At 31.0% G+C, this 25,349-nt stretch overlaps 2 protein-coding genes across 3 annotated transcripts; both read left to right on the top strand.

The window, feature by feature from the left end:
- The first annotated feature begins 2,890 nt into the window (after positions 1–2,890).
- Positions 2,891–10,864, top strand: LOC114413035 (phosphatidylinositol 4-phosphate 5-kinase 7-like). Of its 2 annotated transcripts, none has more exons than XM_028377188.1 (10): positions 2,891–3,313; positions 4,025–4,274; positions 4,397–5,455; positions 6,290–6,457; positions 7,046–7,211; positions 8,057–8,167; positions 8,323–8,510; positions 9,482–9,636; positions 10,054–10,222; positions 10,458–10,864. In XM_028377188.1, the coding sequence occupies exons 2-10, from the start codon at positions 4,258–4,260 to the stop codon at positions 10,744–10,746; spliced, it is 2,322 nt and encodes a 773-aa protein (XP_028232989.1). In that variant the 5' UTR covers positions 2,891–3,313; positions 4,025–4,257; the 3' UTR covers positions 10,747–10,864. The 2 variants fall into 2 exon arrangements, with proteins under 2 accessions (XP_028232989.1, XP_028232988.1); XM_028377187.1 differs by having other exon boundaries at positions 4,102–4,274.
- Positions 10,865–19,692: 8,828 nt separating this feature from the next.
- LOC114413036 (transmembrane emp24 domain-containing protein p24delta3-like) lies at positions 19,693–23,392 on the top strand. Its single transcript, XM_028377190.1, has 4 exons — positions 19,693–19,975; positions 21,855–22,067; positions 22,536–22,612; positions 22,910–23,392. The coding sequence occupies exons 1-4, from the start codon at positions 19,775–19,777 to the stop codon at positions 23,052–23,054; spliced, it is 636 nt and encodes a 211-aa protein (XP_028232991.1). The 5' UTR covers positions 19,693–19,774; the 3' UTR covers positions 23,055–23,392.
- The last annotated feature ends 1,957 nt before the right edge of the window (positions 23,393–25,349 follow it).

Raw genomic sequence — 25,349 nt, forward strand, 5'->3', positions numbered from 1 at the left:
TTTACAATTTTTAATTAACCAATGTTTTAAACTTTTTTATCTATGCATCTGCTATTAAAGTTTATATATATATATATATATATGCATATTAATTGTGGAGGAATAAGATGACACATACATACACTTTGTTATGATATTGTTAATTAGTGATCAAAATTAAGATATTTTTGTTAACTTTGCATCCGACCAAAGTTGTCTATTGAGGAAGAATAGGATGCTATCTATGTGGGTGGTTGTTGTATTGTGCATTGATAAAGAAAGACGTTCATATATGCTTGCTATAGCTAACTTTCTGAATCAGCAAGCAATAAATTAATTATATCATCATAAAGTTGTCACAAGGCAATTCAGACATGATTAGCCGCTTTTTGTTTTTCTTATAATCTTGGTTCCAACGTGACTTGAAGTTTGGGGCACTAACTAAAATATTCTATTTAAAAATGCCATGTTAATTATTTGTTCCAGATGTTTGCCAGGCTTTGGTAACAGCTTCACTTTTTCCTACCTCTCGCTTTGGGCAAGAATCTCTCTCTATGCACTTATTTTTTTTCATGTGCAATTTTCTATTGTTGTCTCTTGTATACTAAAGTTTCCCGTGATAATTAATTCAACTTTGCATTCATGTTGACTCACATGTCGATATTTAACTTTGACAGAATATGACATTTTCATATTTCGTTGTTGATGTAATTTCTTTCTTTTTACACTATGTTATCAAGTGGTGGATTGACATTGGTATATATATATCATTAAGAAAATGTGAATTTTTTTTTACACTCCAGTTAAAGGACAATTCTCTCTATATATAAGTTGAGAAAGGTAATCTAAAATTCATTACATTGATTCCGTGATAATTGAGAAAGAAAGACCGGCGTTGGATGCCAAATGCCAATAATGCAGTGTGAGCACTAAGCACGTTACATGTTTCAGAGGGAAAGGAAACCCTAATTTGTAGTTTTTTTTTGGGGTCAAAGTGGGACCAAAATTCCCGAAAGCACGTACTCTGTCATAATACTTTTTGAAAACCAGTTAATCTTTAAAAAAGAATTTGTCAAGCGGAAGGAAGTTTATCATTCAAAATTTCCAACAATTAAACCAGTAGTTTGACTACTACGTATGCGTAACATATCGAACACTAAAAAAAAATAAAATTTCATCATTGTTATACATATTTTCTTGTTTAATTTGATTTGAAAAATTCTTAAATTTTAAGTCATTTTCTTTTTGTAACGCTCCAAAAATATATATAGTAATAATGTGTAACGTTCATGAAACAACTGTTCTATATCGAAAATTTAATATAAAAAAATGTTACACACATTTGGGAGGAGAAAAAAAAGTTAAAGGGCAAGACATACACTATACACATAATACACACACACATATATATAATATTATACTTCACGGTATGTAAAATTTATAATAATGCATAATTAATTATCAACTTGCAAGTGTATGTTTTTCCTTAAATTTTAGATAATCTTAAGCAATAATATACCCATGAATCAACACAAGCCAAAAAAAAGAAGTCGGTATTTCAATTTATGTTTGACTCAATTCAAGTTATTGAACATAAAATTAATTTTCACACGGAACTACGTACTTGAGTTTTAAAAATTATCTTTAAGCAATTAAACCATTTTTTAAAGCTTGATGAATTGATTTTTAAATGATTGACTTCATATGGCAATTTAAAAATTACTTTTACTCACTAACGGATAACGTACTAATCCTAGGAATATATATATCTAGTTTTTTCTTTCTTAAAACCACTGTAAACTTTAGATTAACTTAACATTTTTTTGTGTTACTCAACGCCCAATAGTGGAGTGGGCCTTTTCCTTTTCGTGATAGATACTGTTCGTACTACTTTGCATCACGGACAGCTGTGTGATGTATTGACAATTTTATTTCTTCTCGTTTTGTAATTAGATGACCTACACATAATATTATATAATTAAAATTTGGCTTTTCTAAAATCAATATTTTTTTAAAGTAATATCAGTTATTAATATTGCTATGTATATATAATAATCATGGATATATTAAAATATCAATATTTTACTAACAATATAAAAAACTATTTTTCAGAAAGTAAAATTAAGAATATCACATTTTAATATATATATATATATATAACATTATAAAATATTGTTGATTCTAGCAATATAAATTATTTTTATTTTTATTTTTTAATTCCCTTAATAAAAGTTGCGAATCGTACGTTTCCATAAAAATGAAAGTTTTTTTATTATAATAACTACTTATCTCTATTTTGTGTGTTTAGATAGATATAAAAAATTTGATTGTAAAGTTACGCGGTTTATGTTTAGATATTTTATTATAAAATCAAGTTAGGAATAAAAATTATTATAAAATTTTGGATTCAACATATAAATTATTTAAAGTTATTTCAATGCAGAATTTTAAAGTAAGAATTAATCAATTTCTAAACGTGAAACCAAACATGCATGAAAAAAATTAATTCTCTAATTTTATTTTTTTACAAATCTTTTTCTACTTTCAATTTTCTTATTAAATAAAATTAATTGTTTCTGAAATTAATAAATTTCAATCCAACATACTCATATGAATAATATTTCTAGATACAATTTCCTAAACACATAATTCCTCAAAATCCAATAGTACCATACGTTGAAACAAGGCCACACAATTCACGGTTGATCACTTGTCACATTCTTGCATTTGTTTTTGTTTCCGGTATATATATATTTTTCCTTTTATACGTAAGACTCCGACACAGTAAGGAACTGCCACGTGTTCCAGATTCCAAACTTGAAACGATGCCCACGCAATAGCCTTTTCAGGTGAGTTAAAAGGGGCATCTTTCTTCTTTGCATGGCAAGGACAACCACACCCCACTACTTAGTACTTATGTTTTCGTTAGTTATTATTAATAAAGCAGAAAAAGAAAAGTCGTTTATAAGAGCTAAGTTCGTTTCATTTTTCAAGTTTACTACTGTTATCACAAACACACACGCATAAGTCTAGAGAGAGAGAGAGAGAGAGGTGGAGCATAGTATATATAGTAGCTGGAGGTATAATCTGTTGTAACTATCCTATAGAATAATAAAAAAAAAATTGGTGGTGGGGCAGTTGTCGGCTAAGGCAGTTGGACAAGGATTCGTGAGCTTTGTCTCAGACTGTTTTAGAAAGAAAAGGGCTTAGCTTAAGTTTTGTTTGCTACAGGTTTTTGATTATTGGGTGGAGGGTTACTTCTTCTTGCTTTCAGTTTCTTTTGCTTCACATCACAGGATATTGATTGTTGGCACTTCAATATATCTAATCTAAGGTTAGTTAAGTGATTCTTATCTTGATTTTTTTTGTTGTGGTGGAATCTAGGATTTTGTTGTGTGTTGTGGATTAGTCAAATAAACGGCAGATTCTGCTGTTGGCTTGGATGCCCTTTTATTTAACTGACCCAGATAGTATTTCTGGAAGAATATCGGTGTAGTTACTTGTTTTTATGCAGATAGTGGAATGCAAATGGGGTATTCATCCATTCTTCATAGTATGTTATTAGGGAATTTATTCATAGTACGCAAATGGGGTATGCGCTTTTTTCCTTTTTAGCTGAGTTACGATATGATGTTAATTATATGCTCATTTGACAAGGAATACAGAAAAATTCTTGGCTTGTCACAGCTCTAGAAAGAATGAGCACATCTTTTCAGGTGTAAATTTTATAGGATTTACAATGATTCAGCATATGCAGTGTTTACAATTATATAATTATATGTTGTCGATATACAGGTTGTGTGGTTTTAATTGTAGCAAATTATGAGAATAAACAAACAAATTATGTATTGTTAGCCTCCCTCTTCATTTCATTAAGAAATTATTCCTCCCTAAACTTTATGCCAAACTCTGCAGTTAGTATATGAATTTATACTTTTTGTTCCCATTGAAACAAGTACTACATCATAAACAGGAGCTGAGTGTTTTTTTTTTCCTTGTTATTTGTATTTTGTGGGAAAATTCTGAAAAGCATTCTTCAATGCAGAAATCTGCTAAAGGATTTACTGTGACTTTTCTTCTATTGCATTTGGAGACTCATTATGATGGTTGTACCTGTTTCAGAGTTCACCGAGGAGCACAATAGTGTCATAAAGGTGGTGAAGGCAGAGATGAATTTCCTTATTATATCAATGAGTGGCACATTTAACCTTTTAAAGGAAATGGAACCTTTCTTCGAGTTATCAACATAAATCAGTGAATACTGAAAACCTGCAAGTCATGGAGGACAGTGAAAGGTAATATTCATAGAAACTCCTTCTCTGTTCCATTCATCCTCTCGTGTTCTGTGTTTTATGTTGTTTTTGCATTCTGTTCTGCTTGAATGTACTATGATATCACTGTCTCTTGCAAAGTGTAGGTTTGAAGAAAGGTCCTTTTCAAATGGGGATGTCTACATTGGTAAAATCAAGGGCATGCTTCCCCATGGCAAAGGAAAGTACACATGGTCAGATGGAACAGTATATGAAGGTGATTGGGTAAATGGGAAAATGACGGGGAAAGGACTGATTACATGGCCAACAGGAGCAAAGTATGAGGGTGAATTCTCTGGGGGTTACCTTCATGGTCATGGCACCTTTACACATTCTACTGGGTGCATTTATAGTGGTGGTTGGAGGATGGATGCTCATCATGGGATTGGACGAAAGGAGTATTCCAATTCAGATATATATGAAGGTTTATGGAAAGAAGGAATTCGTGAAGGCTGCGGAAGGTATTCTTGGGAGAATGGAAATACGTATATTGGGAATTGGAAAAGTGGGAAAATAGATGGCAGAGGGGTTATGAAGTGGGCTAATGATGATATTTTTGACGGCTGTTGGATAAATGGACTTAAACAAGGATCTGGAGTTTATAGATTTGCTGATGGGGGGCTTTATATTGGGACATGGAGTAAGGGACTAAAGGATGGAAGAGGAACATTCTATCCTGCTGGTAGTAAACAACCATCTCTAAAGAAGTTGTGCTCTCTTAACAGTGATGATGGTTTGTTATTGAATACAGAGAAACATACAGCTACAAAACAAAAATTTACTCGTAGTTTTTCTGAAAAGATTTCTGTCAGTGGTAGATCAAAAAGTTCACGTCAAATATGTCACAGGACTTCATCATTAGATGCAAATTGTATCATTCAAGATCCTGCTGGAGATTGCATATGTCGTGACTCTTCACCCACATTATCGCAGACTTTTAATGAAAGTCAATCTGAGGCATCTGGTGTGAACTCTTTGCTTTACGAAAGGGAATATATGCAAGGAGTTCTAATTATGGAGAGAATTAGAAACTATTCAGAAATACCACATAAAAACAAACGTCAAAATACGTTTAGTGTGAAGCAAGCTAAGAAGAGTTCATGGATTGATATTTTTGGAGGCAGCCGAAGCTATTATTTGAAGCTAAATTTGCAGCTTGGCATCAGGTAAATTATATGATCTAACATGACCCTTCTAGCTTATTTTGGAATAATTGATATTGTATCTATTTGTCACCAGTAATATCATAATTCTTTCTGCTGCATTATACTTATTGTTATTTTAAAATCAAGACCATGTATAGAAAGTGATTCAACCAATAAATTAGATGACGTCTAAGTAATGGCTGAGAACTATTCAACAAGTTTCCGTGAAGCTAGCATACATTAGAGTGTATTGATACATACTTGCTGATTGATTCACATATTAAAGATAAGGAATGATTTTATTATAAATGATCTGTTTCATGTTGTTTGCAGCAATACTGACCGATATATTTGGGCATGGGTAGAGAATGTAAAGACATTTAAGTAAAAGAAAATATACATGACTATCCCAAGGGTTTTAGAGTCATCATTGAAAAGCTTATTCTTAAGGCAGATGCGAGGTTATTTAGTTTGCAGAAATGAATGCTTAAACCGCCTTTAACAATAGTATATTTTACACTCATTAACGTCAGTGCTGTAATATGATTATTAGATGCTAGTCATTCAGGATGATCTGAGAGGAAAAAAACAGACAGATGAAGAAGAAAAAACTATATATTCTGTTGAAATCATGTAGAGCTTTTGTCCGATGTTGATCTATAACTATCAAAAGGCATTCCTCTTCACCTCATTCTTAAGATCCATAAACACAATTATATTTCATGTATTTTACCGTAGTTTTTGTTTAAATAGTTAACTAGAAAACAATGACAAACAAATTGCATTCTCATCGTGTATTTTGTATTTTTGTTTCATATGAAGGTTTGATTTAAAGAAATTTGGCCAAATTCTCAGGTACACTGTTGGAAAAATTACACCAGTGCCTGCACGTGAAGTTCGGTCATCTGATTTTGGAGATCGAGCTAGGATAAGGATGTACTTCCCCAAGGAGGGTTCCCAGTTGACTCCTCCACATTGTTCTATAGACTTCTACTGGAAGGATTATTGCCCTATGGTATTCCGGTATTTATTAACTACATGCACACCTGAAGAGTTATATGTTTAGTAATATTTATTGGAACGCTTTCCATCTGGCTACAGTAGGATCAACTTATTTCAAAGTTGTAAGGCATGAAAGCATTATCTCCTCTTAATTTTATTGTTGTGTTAGCTTATGAAACCATTGGTGCATCGTAATGTATTTCCTATGAAGAACTTCCAAACTGGAGTATCAATGTTGAAGTTTGGTCCAACCCTTTTCCTTAGGCATAAAAGATGGAAGGAAATATGTCCAATTTTAAATGTGAACATAGTCATTATCAAAATAATATACACGTATTCTCGACAATATGAATTTGTGATTATAGTGACATATTAGAAGTGCTTAAGGGTTATGGTTAAAAGCACGTGATCTTTCAAGATGTATTCATTGGCAGACTCAACATAAACAACCCCATATTTTCAGATTAACATTTTGCCCATTTAATGAATTGAAGGTTTCATGTGCTTGATTAATGTATGCCTCCCAATTTATTAATTACATGTAGCTTTCTAGCATCTTTTTTTTTATTCTTTCTTTCTTTGCATAATTACATAAGCATATATTTCCAGGAATTTGAGAGAGATGTTCAAATTAGATGCTGCAGAGTACATGATGTCCATTTGTGGTGATTCTGGTCTAAGGGACATATCTTCACCTGGAAAAAGTGGCAGCATCTTCTTTCTTTCTCAAGATGATAGATTCGTGATAAAGACACTGAAAAAATATGAACTAAAGGTTTGCAATGACATTTTTTTCTTTCTTCATGGGTCAAAAAACATTTTTATATTAATCATATTGTGTTGAATTCATCAAGTGGTATGTGAATTCAACTTTTGTGCAGTTGAATACATAAGCGTATTAGATGGCTGGCATATAGACAGTACTGTAGAGTGATATACAGTTCCATATATACCTACTACCCATTTACCAAACCCCATAGATACCAGTAATACTTTATAGTGCCACTAATCTGGTGACAAATTTTAAGGACGAAGTTTAATGAAATCCAATGCCAAAATGGCTAATTGAGACCATTTGGATGGGTATTTTCTGGAGAGAAGTATTTTTTAATCTTATATGGAGAAAAGATGATTGCTTATAAGTCTATCTTTGACAATCCATCAACATCAGTAGGACTTGCTAGTGCCAGTAATTTGATTACAATTTTCAAGGACAATATAAATGAAATCCAATATAGTGAAGGCCACATTATGATGGACGTTTCTGGATAAACACGTTTTTATGTAGCAAAGATACTTCTAGACCAGAATACATGATGGCTTATCTTTCTGGCTCTTGTAGTTCCATAGGCACCAATAATACTGCCGGTGCCTATAATCTGATGACAATTTTTAAAGGCAAAGTTCATGAAATCCAATGCCAAAATGGCTAATCAAGAATGCGCTTTAGGTGGGCCTTTTTGGTGAAAAATTGTTCTTATGTTAGTTAAAAAGTCACTTTTACAGAGAAATCAATGGTTGTTTATGTTTCCATCTCTCACAGTAAATAATGAATTTGATTTACCCAATTAAATGACAATTCCATAGTTCGTGGTTATACATATATTTTTTCTCTTGTAGGTTATGCTCAATATGCTTCCTAAATACTATCATCATGTAGGAAGTTATGAGAATACTCTTATTACAAAATTCTTTGGTCTCCATCGAATAACACTAAGAGGTGGTAAAAAGGTATAACAAATATCTGTCTCTAGCTTCTTCTTTTCAATTAGTACTACTGGTATGAATAACCTTGTTTTCCACCCCACCTAGTGAGAAAAGGGTTGGTTGTTGTTGTTTTTGTATAAATATTTCTTTCTTTCTTCATTGGTTGTTGTTTTCATTAGGTTCGCTTTGTGGTCATGGGAAATATGTTCTGCACAGAACTTCATATTCACCGTCGTTATGATCTGAAGGGGTCTACTCAAGGAAGATATACAGACAAAGATAAAATTAATAGCAATACAACATTGAAAGATCTTGATCTAAAATATGAATTTCATATGGATAAAAAATTACGAGAATCCCTATTCAAGTGAGTTCCTACTTTTTAAGAGCTACTTCTGTTAAAAGTGATTGGTATGCAATTTATTTTTCTGTACAAGTAGGGAGTATTTGTTGACAAAGTTCCAGAATATAACAATCCTGTTCTTCTAGAGCATATAATGCCTATTTCAGAGGAAATTCTTAACTGTTATTGCTCTAACAAATGCTTATGGCATCAAACAGCAATAGTTTTACTTTATTAGTGGATTAATAATACTAGTCACAATATTGACCATGGTTGTGATAGGGTGTTTCGTTGATCCCCTGAAACCACAAGGTTATGGGACTAATTTGCATGAAATTATGGTTGGTTGCTATCTCTACTCGCCATAATTGAAATAGATGACCTTTCAAAGTAATGCAAAGATATATTGGATTATCTGTAGTTTGAATCTAGCTTCTTGTTTGATCCAGCTATTACAGCTTTTACTGATTACAATATCTGGTTAATTTCCAAGTTAAGAACTTCAGAAGTCATGAAAGTTGTGCCTTTTCATATTTTCTAATTAAAAAGATCTAATCCTGAACTTTACATTAGAATCGGCAAACCAAAATGTGACCATTGTAGAGATGTTGCATTAGATATAATTAGTGTAGGGTGATTAGATTTCTTGTGAAACTGTTAGCAAAGGTTCCACTTCTTTCAGTGAATTTTCCTTTTCTTTTCAATAGAGAAGTTATAATTCACGCATTAAATAATGACTAAATGGAATTCACCTAACTATCAATTACTCGGACACCTCTGGGTTATGATTGATTTACTTCCATACCAGCACACTTAGCCTGGAACGTTACAGAACTGATTTGTGACTGTTTGCTCGAGTGTATATGCACTAAAGTATTTATCATGACAATTTTGTTGGACTACTCATCGACTGAAGGATTAACAAGCTTAGCGTCTATGAATCAAAAATACGCTTAGCTTCTAGTTATGACTCAAACTTCTTTTTTCTGGTGCAGACAAATTTCTCTAGACTGCATGTTCTTGGAGTCTCAGCACATAATTGATTACAGCCTTCTGTTGGGATTACATTTTAGAGCTCCGGAGAATCTAAAGGCCTTAGTGGAACCTCCCAGACTACCGCAGCCTCAACATGGCTTACCCTCTGAAGATGGTAAATACCTCCTCTGGTGTTATTTTAGAACATGATATGGGATTCTTCTTTCAAAAATTAGTGATTATAGATGACACCTATCAATAGCATTCATTAGAATGGCTTATAAAATGGGAGGTAGCATGATTTATCAAGTAACTAATCCTTCCATGTATCGATACAATAACTGAAAAAAAACAGACCAGCTGAACTATCTAGCACCTTCCTATTAGCCATAAGTTCATACAGTGCACTTTTGTTCCTATGATATATCTCCATCTTTTGTTTATTTTATTTTGTAAAGTCAGGTATATTCAAGTTTGTATTTCAACTGTACAAGTTCACTACAAACTGATTCTGTTCTCTCTATTTTCTTGCATTTGTGCCTCAGTTTCTTTCTTTTGATTGAGCACTTTTTGACTTGCTTTGCTTTACTAGATGCACAAAAACAAGGGGAGCAGTTGATTATTCCTAAAGGCTTGTTATTAGTTGCTCATGAACCTAGCTTTGTCAACACTGCACCTGGACCCCACATTAGAGGAAATACATTGAGGGCATACTCCATAGGTGACAAGCAAGTTGATCTTTTACTTCCTGGTACTGCAAGGTATCGTCTATAACATTATTCTGATTGTTTCCTTTTCAATATTCATTAATCTAGCACCTTTGCAAGTATCTTCTTTGGTCCTAGACAGTTGCATGTACCAATTATTGTGCATTTTGTTTCTTTCACTGTACTTCATGTCACTTTCTTTAAATAACAGTCCTAAGCAAAAATCATTTTTTTTATTGTGTTCCATTGTAATAACACATGTCATAATATGAGATGGAGTGTTACTCAGGTTGAGAGTGCAATTAGGAGTAAACATGCCAGCTCAAGCAACACGCAAACTTCAGGAGGATAAGGTGGAAGAATCAGAAGTAGAGCTTTTTGAGGTTTATGATGTGGTCCTATACATGGGCATAATTGATATATTGCAAGAATACACAGTGAAAAAGAAACTTGAGCATGCCTGCAAATCACTGCAATATGACCCTATGACTATTTCAGTGGTGGAACCAAAGACATATGCTGAACGTTTCATCAATTTCATGGAGAAAAAAGTTTTCCCTGAGCCAGAGACTTCTTGAATATGTATATTTTATGTTTCCTTGTTGGTTTAATACTTCTTTGTAATCAATTGTTCTTAAGGAAGAGTATTTTGTTTTACCTACTCCGTTTAGTTATATTTTTTTCATAATTCTTTCAGATTTTTTCTTTTTCTTTACAGAAGAGGCCTGCTATTCGGTCAAGAGACTAATCATCAAACAGTTAAAAATGATTAATTGGTGCAAATATGTGTTTTCACTTCCAATTTCCAAAGAATTAAATTAAATTTAAATTATTTTCTTTTTTAATCTGTTTTTTCCACCTGAAAGGTCCTGCATGCCCTTTGAAACTCAGAAGTGCTGCTATTGATATATTCTGCAACCTGCCATCTTCGTGAAATAAAGTGTAATAATAACCATTGTTTAATAATTCAGCAATTAAGAATAAAACTGACTTTACATGTTACTTCCTCCATCTCAAAGTAAGTCACATTTAGAAAATTAATTTATTCCAAAATAACTGTTATATTAGTTTTTCAAAATATTAATTATTTTCTTTACTAATATTTTAAATAGGTGTTACTTTAGCTTCATTCCTAATTATATGATAATGTTATTAAATTTTTTTATTAATTTAGTTATTAACATTAGGTTTATCTATAAAACTGTAGTATTGAGTTACCATAAACACTATGAATGAATTAATTGATAAATTCCCATTGATCAATAACCAAAGAAAGCACTATTAAATATTAATTAACAAGATTCTTTTTATTTTTATTTTTATTAGGAATTAATAAGATTCTTTAAAAATACAATCACACAAAAGAAGGAAAAAAAGTAGGAATTATCCTGAAATTAAAACATCTTTCCTATCTTAAAGATTTTTATTCCCAATCTAATAATTATAACATCTTTCCTATCTTAAAACAAAAGCTTGACCACAATAAAACTTTACATAACGAATACCTCATTGTATCCTCTTATCTCGTATAAAAAGGAAAAAAATCATAAAGGATGATAAATAAATCGATAGATTCCTAATCCGTCAAATAAAAAAACTTAAAATTAAAATAAAAAGTTTAAAATTAAGTTGCCTTAAGAATGAAATCACCTTTTATATATATATATATATATATATATATATATATATATATATATATATATATATATATATATATATATATATATATATATATATATATATATATATATATATATATATTATATTTGATTACACATTTCAAATATGTTTTTTACTTTTTACATATTTCAAATGTGAAATTAAAAATGAAATATTATAAACTAACATTCAATCATAATCTATCATGATAAATTATTTGTTGATTTTTAAAATTCAAACAGTAATAGTAATATATGATTATATAATACTTGTATAATATATTCTTCTTTTGGCAGACCAAAAAGAACTTTCATTTCTTACTTATTAACAAGTTTTTAAACATCACCCAAAATCTAAAATCAAATGACTTCTCAAATTCCCCTCTCTTTTCTTCTCTTGTTCCTGCTATCTATGGCTCTGCAACACCAATGAGAGAAGAAACAAAATCATCCAATACGACAATGCTGCATACTGCGGATGGAGAAGAACCAAAGAAGGAAGAAGAAGAATTGAACAAGCTTGTAACCACCGTGGAAGAAAAATTGAAGAAGGTTGCGATCACGGAGGAGGGAGAGAAAAATTGAAGAATGTTACACCCGCCGAGGGAGAAGAATTAAGAATTGAAAAAGGTTGATGATGATTGATTGAAACGAGTTATATAAGTCAATGAAGAATTAGGGTTTTGGCAGTGAAAATAACGAGACTATGATTGTAATGTTTATTTCATAGTATTATTTCATGTTAAATTTTATGATATATAAATAAAATATTGTTTGTTTACTTTTCACAGTGGGTTGCATTTTTTCCTTTAATGTCGTTATTAGTCGCACATGTTATTTTTAAAAAAAAAATATCAGTACATGTTGGTTTGAGATTCAAAGAAATTGTATCAATTCAGAAAAAAATATATAAATTTTTTATAAAAAAAAAAAAACAATGGTATTGTTTAACTTATCTCAAGTAAAAATGGGTGTTAAATGACCTCATGGTAGATGATTGGTATAGTTTTTTTTGCACTTAAAAGATGGTTGGAACAACATAAAAATTTGAATCATTTAAATTGTTTAATATTATTTTTACTTGGAGTAAGTTAGACAATCCCAAAAAATTATTTCAATTTAGGTTTGTAAATATTTTTTTCATATTTGTGTTGCTCTTTTGGCTTTATTTTGTGATTTTAATTATTCCATGTTATTCTTTGTCTCAAATTTGAGAAAATAATTATTTTTTATAAAATTAGTAAACAATTTTTTTTATAGTTTACACAAGTTAAACATCATTAATTATAAGGATTATATCAATCTCAATCACCATGCAAGACCTAAAACACCTAAATAGTATACTAATATAAAACTAAGCAAACGATCATTTTGTAACTAACAACAAAACATTGATTAACCAAAATGGTAATCACAAGTAAAGATCATGAATCTAGTTGGTTGGATATGTGACTTGAACATTGAAGTAATTTTGTATAAAGAGGAGTTGGATTATTGAGACAATAATTTCTCATTATCATTTATTATGTTAATTATTAACCTAGTTGGTTTGATATCTGACTTGAACATTAACGTACTTTTTCCAAAGGTGTCACACCTGTTATACACTCATCAAGAATTATACTATTCGAAGCAGGATGTGATTACTAGAATACCCCAATGCAGGTAAATAAATATTTTTTTTTGTAACCATATTTTTGTTTCGGATGAAAATTTTGTCTGTTGATCCTTTCATTAGAATATTGCAGTTTATAAATTTAAAAGACAATTTTCGACAGTTTTAAAACATTTTAAAAATGTAATTTTTCATATTACAAATATGAGAATTGAGAAATTAATAGTTATAGCTTTCATTTATTACTTCTTAACAAAATTTCAAATACGCCACCTTTCTCTCCTTATAAAGGCACCTATGTATCATCCAAAATCTCGAGCAAGTTAGTTCTCAAATTCTCTTCTCTCTCTTTTTTCTCTTGTTCTTTCATGGGAGAAGAAACAAAATCATCCAGTACGACAATCCTGCATACGGCAGAGGGAGAAAAACCAAAGAAGGTTGCAACCGCAACTGCGGTGGAAGAAGAATCGAACAAGGTTGTTGTAGCCACCCTGAAAGAAAAATTGAAGAAGATTGCGTTTGCGGAGGGAGAGAAATTGAAGAATGATACACTACCCTCAGAGGGAGGAGAAGAATTGAAGAAGCTGGTTACGCAGAAAACGATAGATGAAGTTATCTTCGAAGTGGAACCTTGTACTGTTAAAGAGATGGAGGTGGTGCAATCCTTCATTGATGCTCATGGTGGCGACGTGAGCTCGGTTGAATAATTGAGTACACCAAGGAGCACTGAAGGAGTTCGACCAGCCCTTCGTGGCTGCGCTAAGCAACGAGGCGCACCTGCAATCCTTCATGATGCTCAAGGTTGTCCCTCTGTTTATATAATTTGAACCCACTGTACTTTGTTTTTTAATTATTGTTATGTTTTGTCTTTAATTGACTAATTTATTTCTTATATTTTGCTCTTTTGATTCATTAGATACTTTTTATGTTTAATTAGATATTTTATTTTATCTCATGTTTTTTTTATGTTATGATAATAATTAAGTTTAATTACTCATTTGATTTGATTTTATATTATTCTTTTTAGTTTTAGTTACTATACATAGAAATTAGTCATTTTAGTCTCTATGCATTTTTAATTTTGTTTAGGTTTTTGTTGTTAAGTGTATCTTAACTTTGTTAGGTAAAACTGTTATAAATTCTCTAATGATTGTTAAATGGACAAAAATTATCATTTTAGCAATAAATTTGTGATTGTTCTACAATGTTAAAAAAATAGAAATCGATGGTATTAGCTAACAGGGTTAATATTAGTCGATAATAAAGACCAAAATAAAATTAAAAGTGCATGTGTATGGACTAAAATGTCTATTTTCTATATATAAGGATAAAACATAAAAATAATATAAGTGTAACGATTAAATAAATAATTAAATCTAACAATTACTATACTTTTTATAAAATAAAACCTATACTTTTTATAAAATAAAACCTAGGATCGTAGATTTGTCACTGATTGCCCGGGCATTATTGGAATGCATGGACGATCACGTGGTTCCTAAACCTGCATGTTGGACCAAATCTGAGTGAAAATTCTTGTGGGACAGTGAAACCAGTAAGATAAGATATAATTATGAGATCTTTTATTCTCTTTTGGATGTATTTTTTTATTCATAACAATAAAAAATGATAAAAAAAAGTTAGAACACATACGCATCCTACTTAATTACTCATCTAGACCCCTTTGATTCTCTCAGTGTATAAGAAAAAAGAATATCCCGGGTTTAAATTTTATGGGTTCGTTAAACATAGAGGACCAAATTATCCTCATTGTATTAATTATAATGTTCTTTAATGAACTAGACTTCATTATGCTTTGAAAAAGGCTTAGAGAGCCGTTGGAACTTTCTTTTCTTCTCATCTATAAGGTAAGTTTAAGCTTTCTCTAAATGCAACTTTGTCTGAACGATGATTTTTCTTATCTAAGGGCCGGCAATTTGATTCAAGTAATTTTTAAATAACTAAATTATTTTTTCACTTTAATTCAACTATCTGAAATGTTTGTTAAATGAACTACAGAAAAGTAAGATACAGTTACTATTTTAATTTTTAACAATATATTATTGGGGTACTCAGTAGTCACAAAAGTTTGAACTAAAACTGCGTCTAGGATAAACTTTGGAATCAATGCTGCTTTGGTGATTAGTGCGCAGTTTCCTAAGTTGGGCTTTATTCTGGCCTAAATTGTATACGTGCATAAAAATTCAGACACAGAAATTAGAAAAGTAGCTAGAATTAACGTGTGATTCAATCCCTGTCAAGGTAGAAAGACTTGTTTCAATTGATATAGAATTTGCCTTATTTAGTAAAAATTAAACTGACGAAACTTTTTTTGTTTTGACAGGATAAAACTGATGAAACTATTTATATAAACATCGTGCTTATGTTAATACTTGACATTATATCTAAAATAAAAACGCACAATAATGTATCGGGTCAAAGCATGAATGAAATTATAATAAGTGTACAAAAAGGAGTGATATAATTTATTTGGTTATATAGGGAAAATAAAATTATTCTCGTTATCCTTATATATCCAATAGGATCAAAATTCAAAATGCCAAATTATCAAATTATGATCTATGTATATACATCCAAAACCGATCATTTCCTGCGGTGCTGCTTATTAGGCAGCAAAAAAAAAAAACTGAAAACAAAATTAAGAAAGAGCTAGAGGATGAAAAAAGAAGATGAATGATGAAGTTTTTTTTTTTAAAAAAAAAGCAAATTTTAATCATTAGATTTATGAGTTTTTTTTTAATAAAAATATTCAAACCAAAATATATATATATATATATATACTCTAAATCAATCTTATAATTTTAAAATATCATTAATGAGAGATAGAGTGACACTGAACGGTTGTAGGGGAGAGGTATGCTAGAGAGGGTCCAAATCCATATACAAATACAGCCATAACCTGAGGTGGAAGTAACACGATCACGAAGGAAGAAGCATAACCTAACGGGTGATTGGACTTTTGCTTAGACATGAGAAGAAAATCTATATTTGTGAATAACCGTTTGAAACTGTCTAGACTTAATATCCAGGTTGGGTATGGGTTTGGGTTTGAATTTTTTCCAATCATCAAAATTTAGGTACGGGTATGATATTATTATATTCGTCCCAATCCTAAATCCGTTCCATCACTTAAAATTTTTAAAATTTTTGCATAATTTAATTAAAAGGCTTAGAATTTTTCTTACTAGTTAATTTTATTTTAAAATTTTTACATAAGTTAATATTCTTTTCTTAATGATTTTTATAGACGCATGCGCTATAATAAATTTATTGATATATAAGTAGTTAAAAATAAATGTTTAACAATCAATTTATTTATTTCTAAAATCAAATTTTTAATATTTTCTTTACAAAAAAAATATTTTTCTAATTTGAATCGGATACGGGACAGGATCGGAGATACTTGATTTTCAACGGGTACGAGAATAGAATAATAAATTTTAACTGGTCGGGTATAGGATATAGGTATGAGAACATGCTGGGGGAATATGGGTCGAAGATTGGGGAGATAATACCCATCCCCACCCCGCCCCATTGTCATGTTTACTTTTGCCTCTTCAAAGAATTGAATGAGGACCAATTAAAGGCATGGTTAAAAAATAGACTTATTTGCAAAAATAATCTCATTATTTATTCCAACTCATTACATTAGTCTCTCTATATTTTATTAGAGTTTCTTTTTTTTTTCTTCTAAATTTGCTATTTGAATCCTCAAAATTAGATACGGTTAAAAAAAAAGTTATCCGTCATATGTCTATCACATGTCATTTAATTTTTATTTATTATTTTATCGATCAATTAGATAATAATACCTGACAGTCAACGTTTCTTATTAATTATCAATGTCTGATTTTAGTTATGGGAATTCAAATAATAAATTTGAAGAAAAAAATTCCAATAATGAATTAAAATATAGGGGCACCTAATTGAACAAAATGATTAATATATTAAATTTAAGATTAAATCCTTTGAATAATATTTGGAGTTAATGCTTAAAAAATAATTCTTTGTTAAAAAAATTACTGTACAATTTAGTATATAGTATTGGCTTTTAGCATATACTAATAACTAGTATTGATATCATATCACTAGTTATTTAAATAATATTTTTATAAAATTTATTTTAATTAACATTTTGTGTAATTTTTAATTTACTTTAACATATTATAACTGAATAATTTAAAATAAATAGTCCCAAAAGTGATTTTTACAATAATTGTATTAAAATAACGTATTTCTTAATAAGTTTGACTGTTTTATATTAAGTGATAAATAGAGTTTTTAAGTTCGTAGTTATACATAGATTTGACTACAAGTGCAAAGGTGACATAATATAATGAAGGAAAAAAATATGTTTTTATCCTTAAATTTTCAGTGAATTGATCTCTATATTTTTAAATTGATGAATTTAGTTTTTCAACCTGTAAAAATATGCCAATTTTTAGTCACCTTTTACGTTTATACTTAATATTTAGTAACAACTTTTTTTTATTGAGACAAGGTTAGAAAGTTGATAAAAAAAATATGATTTATTTTTATTATTCTCTAATAGACTAAAAATAGTATAAATAAATAAATAAGAATAAAAAAGCTAAATTAGATTTTCCAAATATTGTTTATAATCGAAGTTTTGAGAATTAGTCCAATAGGGACACTGTAGAAAACAAATGGAATAAAAAATTAGTGAAATAGAAAAAAAATGGTATAAATAAATAATCCCGAGTGCTGGTAATACTTTCTTTTTTACCTTACATTCCCATCTTCAATAAACTCATGAAAGAGAAAATGTTTTTCTCTCCTAAATTTATTAAAAATGAATGATTTTTAATAAATTTTAACTAATCATAAAGAAAATATTATGTAAAATGTCACTAGCACTCCTCTAAATAAATAATTAAGAATAAAGATAAGATAGTTAAATTGAATTTTTTAAATTGTGCTCATAATCATAGTTTTAAAAATTAATCCAATAAGGACAATTTTTAAAACAATGGAGTAAAAAATCAGTCAAATAGACCAAAATTGGTAAATAAATAAATAAGAATGAAGAAAAAAAAAAGACAAGTTAAGTTGTAGTGTAAAATAAATAAGTATTAAGTTATTTTTAATCAATAAAGATAAAGATTTAAAAGTAAGCCACCTTTAATTCTTAAGCCAGCCAAGGGAAGTAAGAGGGGGCAGAAATAATAAAAGAGTAAAGTACAAAATTAGTCCCTCATTTTTGGAGGTGTTGTCAATTTGGTTCTTGAGATTTAAAAAATGTCAAAATATCATCGACTTTACATTCCGTTTGTCACGTTAGTCCTTGTCGTTAGTAGTCTCTTAACACCGTTAACAAATGTGTGATATGTCACGTTAAGTGTCACCTGGACGCACATTGAAACTTCCACATCAGTTTCTTCTACTTACCACATAAGGTGGACATTAAAGGGACTAAAATGACATAATTTAGGTGATCATCTTTTTCTCCAAAATATTAAAATCCTAACGGACTACTTTAACATTCACACTTTCATTTCATTTTTTCCTCTTACTCTTATTTTGTGGTCTATCATGTCTACTAATTCAAACACAAGGGGGAATGTCACGTCAAACTGTTTGAATGATATAGTGTCGGTTCAACTACGCTGGTTCAATATGAGAAGACCAAATACAGTGAAAAACAAAACCCTTACCTCTACTGGAAAACATTGATTGCGTTAATCAACATTGGAGAGTGACGATGATCGATGTGAAACACACCAAAGCACTGATTGCGTCAATGAACAATGAAGGGTGACGAAGAACGGCAACCACCACCACTGGGAGAGCGATGATCGACGTGAACCTAGCACATGAACGCTATCCTTCAACCATAGGAGAAAGAAAATGGTGAGAAAGAATTCATCATGTTTTCAATTAGACTGAAAATTATTAGGAATAAATTTGACACTATATACAAAAATTGACTCTTTATTTTTCAATATAACATTTAAAATTATGTCATATGTCACATCACACATTTACTAACGGTGTTAGGAGACTACTAACGATAGAGACTAACATGACAAACAGAATGTAAAGTCGATGATCATTTTAATATTTTTTAAATCTCAAGGACCAAATTGACAACATCTCCACAAATAGGAGACTAATTTGATACTTTACTCAAAAATAAAAATAATAAAGAAAACAATAAACAAAAAAAAAACTGAAACCATAGAGCAGGCCACCTAGATATAGATCCAATCCAAGGTGTGCATAGAGAGAGAAAAAAGATTGTTTGTTGCTGTGTTGTGTGCATAGAGGGAGAGAGAGAGTGTGGAGGCTGCTATGGGGAACAGAGCTATGTTAACGCTGCTACTCTTCTTCTTCTCGACCAAATTGTTTCCTTCCGCTCTGGCTATCTGGCTGTCGTTACCCACCACTGGCACCAAGTGCGTCTCTGAAGAAATCCAACACAACATTGTCGTTTTGGCCGATTACGTCGTTATCCCCGGTGATCACACCCACAACCCCACCATCGCCGTCAAGGTACTCTTTTTCCCTTCCATTACGACACCCTTTTGCGATTTCTGTCATGGGTTCTTCTTCAATTACTCATTAGATTCTCTTTCCCGTCTTCTGATTTGTTTGGTTCCTTGATTTGCGTGTTGACGGATTTGTTTTGTCGTGGATTTGCTATTACTATTCAGTTTCGGAAAATTATTTTGTGTTGTTGGTAATTTGAAGGGCTTTGCAGAGGTGCTGCTTGCTCAACTGATTACCTGGAAGACCATGTTGTGGAAATTTGTTAATTTTAGGTCTTATCTTTGGGTATTTATCATCCCATTGTCTTATGTTGGCCATGAATTTTGCGTGATTCGTTTGTGGTGTTATAATAATGTTATGAATTTTCATAACTTTGCTTTGTTTTTACATATATTTATCAGTGAATGTAATTTTTATTGCTTAAAACTACTCCCAATTTCTTGGTATATATGTCTGTGGAGACTGAATGGTCTAGGTGTTCGCGCTGGAGAACACACACGCCAGGCCCCAGGGGAGTCCTAAAGCTCGGTATGAACTTAAAAAACCATAGCGTGCCTCTACTATGTTGACCTGTTGTAACCCGGATAGATCACAGCTACTTGATGAGTGTGTTCTCTAACGGTTCCCACCATTTCGGGGAGTGGCGTGCATTGTACCTCCCTCACATGTAACGAGGGGATGGTGCCAATGGTGCCTTAGTCATGCGTGGGTTGAATCTAGAATCTCGCTATACTGGACCCAGGGCAGGCCTAACGGTAAATAAGGCTTAAAGCAAACTTTAAAAGAACCTTTTTTAATTTAAACGTGAGAGCTAAATTTGAGGCCTTTTTGTTAACATATGACATTTTTTTTCATTATATGGGGCCTTTTTTGCTTTATAAAAACTAATAGAAAATATTTTTTATATGGGCCTAAAGCTTGAGTTTTAGTTACCTTACCAGTTTACCCTTGTGTCGGCGGTAACTGGACCTGAAGGTTCAAGACCCACAGGCTCTTTAAGCCCCAAGACCGTGATGTGATATGGTGAGTCAGTTATAATTGGATGGTCAGTCTACAGACTTAGGTCAGTCTACAAGTGTGGGCCATCTATATTAAGTGAGGTTTGATGGAAGTTTTCTTACTCAGCTGGTCTAATTCTTGGCCAGACAGTCCAATTTCATTGTCATTGAGCTCATTGAATAATTTGCTGCTGGAGAAGTGGTGGTAATGGAAAGGCAAAAACATCTTAAAATATGGTTTGCACACATAATGGTGGAGATTTCTTACAGCATGGTTCACAGATAGTATTCTTGCTATGTTGAGTGGTTGCCAAGATCAAAGATGACAGAGTTGGAGACTTTAATACTGATGGGAACAAATTATAGCTCTCATGAGAAGTTATGTATCATTAGATACACAAGTAATAATAACTGTCATGTTGGAAGTATGTAGTGTGATGTAGAAGGGTGTTATCTGTGCAGTAGTTCTGTAAGTTTGGACAGAGAATAATCTCTATAGTAGTCATAAGACTGGGGAACTGCAACCCTTTTCCGTATTGTATGAATTCTGTGATTCAGTAATGAAAAAACCACTAATTTATCAATTGATGTTCTATCAATACCTCAGCTACCTGGGGCATGGATCCCTTGCATGATAACTTCATTTACAAACTTTCATGTCTGAACAGAAATAAGGTTTAATAATTTTGAAAAAATGTTCTTGGAAACATTTTACATTTCTACTAAGTAATAATAGTTTATTTTCTGTTGTTTAGACTTGCTTGTGTTTATGTGTTTTCAGGATGTAATTCTGGTTGGCTCTTGAATGACAACCTTCTGATACAGCTTGTTATAAAGGTCTATTACTTGTCTCTTGGTTTCTAATAGTAATTTGTTTCCTTTAGGTGACATCACCATATGGAAACAATCTTCATCACAAGGAGAACACAACACATGGTAATATTGCATTTACGACTCAAGAGGCTGGGAACTACCTTGCATGCTTCTGGGTGGATAGCCATAGTCAAGGAGTTGTTGAGGTTAATGTAAACCTTGATTGGAAAATTGGAATTGCAGCCAAGGATTGGGATTCAGTTGCTAGAAAAGAGAAGATTGAGGTAAACTTCCAAGAGATACGCATAATTTTGAATCTCCCTACACTATAGGTAGATAGAACTTAAGTGTTTTACCCATCAAGGGCTGACATTTACTCTAGGTATAATAAGAAATGAGTTCAGAACTGTTTTAAAATAGTTTTTAAGAGCTTCTTAGGTTTGTAGTTTGCTTGGAGTAGTTTTGCACTGTGAGCTGAAAGCAGTTAGTAATTGCGTGTGAATTGAAAAAATTTGGATCCTCTCATGTTCCTTATTTGATGTTCCCCTCAAGTTATGAGTGGAAAAGACACTATAGAATGTTTAATGGACCCTACACAAATAATGGTGTATTACTATAGTTTCTTTTGTATCTTTCTCTTTCATAACATAACGTGAGAGGATCCAAATCTGAATTGAAATCTATACCTAAACCTTTTTATCTTGAATGCTTCTCTTTGCTTATTTTTGTCTCTACACGTGATTGATACCTAGGGAGTCGAGCTTGAGCTGAGAAAGCTAGAAGGAGCAGTAGAGGCCATCCATGAGAACTTGCTCTATCTTAAGGGAAGGTAATTCCAATCACATCAACATCTTCCCCTGTAAATTGTTTATTGCAAATAAAAAACTTCGTACCCCATTGCCCAGAGGCTCTTCGCTATGCGAAGGTATGGGGGAGGGAATATTGTACGCAGCCTTACCCTTGCATATGCAAAGAGGCTGTTTCCGGATTCGAACCCATGACCAACAAGTCACCAAGGCACAACTTTACCGCTGCACCAGGGCTCGCCCTCAAATTGTTTATTGCAAATAATCTTTTAAAAACTTTTCATATGCTTAATTTTTGTTTTTTTGGGTTATTTATTTAGGGAAGCTGATATGAGGACTGTGAGTGAAAAAACAAATGGCAGAGTGGCATGGTTTAGCATTATGTCCTTGGCTATGTGCATTGCAGTTTCTGGTTTGCAATTGTGGTATTTGAAGCGGTACTTCCAGAAGAAGAAGCTTATATAGATTAGTTAATTTAATTTTATTTGTGATACAGCAAACATATAATAACTTAAAAGAATTTTTATGAACACTATTTACAAGTGTAGACAGAAATTTTTGATACCACAAGTAGAGTTTCCAACATTTCTTTTCCACGGATGATTACTACAATGAATTGTCTTGTATGATTGGGGGATATGAAAATCTGCAGATAAGAGGGAAAGAATTTTAGTGAATGATACTTGAGTAAAAGTGGGTCTTCATACCTGCTTGTTCTTGTTATAGCTACCATCTTTGCGTTTGGAACTACAGGGTAGGACAAAAATTAAGTTCATCAAGGAGTATTGTTTTTGTGTGTTCAATCATGGTTGTGTTTCAATTGCTAATGCTGTTGAGGATGTAAAGGTCTGTTTGGTTAATTGCTTTGTGTTTAGGGGAAGCCCTTCATAAACACGCACGTAGTATGCGTTTAGTTATATGTTTTTTTTTAATCCCTCGGTTTATCAGGATTTTTTTTATATTAATTCAGAGTTCGGTTGCGAAATAAGCAAAGTGGTCCCTTGGAATGTGAGTCAATTAGATGTATAATGGATTCATAAACATATTATTACTCGTTGAAAAGTTGTTGACCACGTTAAAGAAAAACAAAACGTGAGAGATTTTTATCTTTTTGGATGTTAATCTAAAACTAAGTCTGGTAAACTCTATTCTAATAAAAAATTAAAAACACATTTAGATGTTAAAGTTGGCAGGGAAATACTTCGATGTATGTAAGAAAAACGTTAGGAACATACAAAATCATACCAAGGTAATTTATATCTCATTTGATTATTAAAAGATTCTCTGAAATAGTGTGGTTCTTTTCTTTCTTTCTTTCTTTTTTTTTAGTGGTTTTAAATCTAAATCTGAAGTTAAATAACGTTAGGTAAACAAAATTTATGCTCCAAATGTGATCATTATTTAACAAAAAGTATATTAAAATAGAAATTTTTGTCTTGAATGAATATTTTGCATAATAAGTATCTAATTAACTAATTTTTATTTAGCATTGGGGGCAAACTTATCATTCAATCATATATTATACATTTTTAAAATATAACTTAGATGTATATGTCATTTTCATATTTATTAATGTACATTTTTTTAGAAGTACTTTGCTGATCGGATAATTTTTAATACAAATACATTAGATTTTAACTATATTCAATCTTCAAAAGCCATAAATCCTCTAATTAAGGACAAAAACAAAGTATTGAAAACAGAAGACCTGTTTGTTACTTCATAAAAATAAAGACCTATTTATTTAGTGAAAAATAGATTAGGAAATCAGCATTAAAATAAATTAGCGACGGGCGCAATTAAATAAAAGTTTATGCTATTAGTTTATAACTAATCTAAAAAAAAAGTTTAGAACTGCTGTGTTTGATTTTTTTAATAAATATAGTCTTGTTTTCATTTCTTAAAAAAGATGGTAGTATTTTATATTAAAATAATTATTTAAAACAAAATTTGCATGATAGAAGTTATTTCCTATTACTTGATGTCCAACTGCCAAAATATCCTTGTAAATCTTATAATCCACATATAGGCATAGCATAATACAACAATTAAAACAAAAACGTGTGTGAATTTAGTCAACATTCTTATTCAATAAAAAATTATCATACAAGAGTTTATTTACTTAAAATTTATTAAAACATGTTAAAGAAGTTATTTTAATAAATTTGTTAAAATAAACTGAAAATATTTTTAAAAAATTATAAATTTATTTTCATAAATGTGAATAAATTATACAAAATCCTTCCAAACACATCCATATCCATTGTCAATAAGTTCAATTTGTATGAGATGCTTTCCAATACAATTTAATTCATTGTTTGACACGAATCATACGGGCCTGTGTTTTAGTTTTATGCTAATTTCTCACACCATGTGTATATTTTATTTTAATATAAAAGTTATGATACAAGTTAATATAAAGACACTTTTTAATTACATTTAGTAATTCAAAATTAATTTGATCTAATTTTAAAATAAATGAACACTTTAGATGAAACACCAAACAAAACAAAGCAGGATTTTTAATTTGTTCATAATTCATTTAATTGTTCTTATTAAAGATAATGCGTAGACAACTTAAATAATCACCATAAGCTCCTTGCTTATTGCAATAGTCATTTTTTCACATCTTTATGAAATGTAACATAGATATAAAAAATTAAGATAAAAAGAAAAGAATAAAAAGAATATAAGAAATATGATGAATAATATAATAGGGAGGAAAGAGAATAAAGGTGAATGAAGCTCAAGAAATTATTG

The sequence above is a fragment of the Glycine soja genome, chromosome 5 (genome assembly GCF_004193775.1).
Source record: "Glycine soja cultivar W05 chromosome 5, ASM419377v2, whole genome shotgun sequence".
Taxonomy (NCBI): domain Eukaryota; kingdom Viridiplantae; phylum Streptophyta; class Magnoliopsida; order Fabales; family Fabaceae; genus Glycine; species Glycine soja.

Excerpts from the sequence above, each read along its gene's own strand:
- LOC114413036 (XM_028377190.1), top strand. The coding sequence starts at position 19,775 with ATGGGGAACAGAGCTATGTTAACGCTGCTACTCTTCTTCTTCTCGACC. Across the intron at positions 19,976-21,854 it reads ACCCCACCATCGCCGTCAAG|GTGACATCACCATATGGAAA; the intron begins GTACTCTTTTTC and ends TGTTTCCTTTAG. Across the intron at positions 22,068-22,535 it reads CTAGAAAAGAGAAGATTGAG|GGAGTCGAGCTTGAGCTGAG; the intron begins GTAAACTTCCAA and ends ATTGATACCTAG.
- LOC114413035 (XM_028377188.1), top strand. Across the intron at positions 5,456-6,289 it reads AATTTGCAGCTTGGCATCAG|GTACACTGTTGGAAAAATTA; the intron begins GTAAATTATATG and ends CCAAATTCTCAG. Across the intron at positions 8,511-9,481 it reads TTACGAGAATCCCTATTCAA|ACAAATTTCTCTAGACTGCA; the intron begins GTGAGTTCCTAC and ends TTTCTGGTGCAG.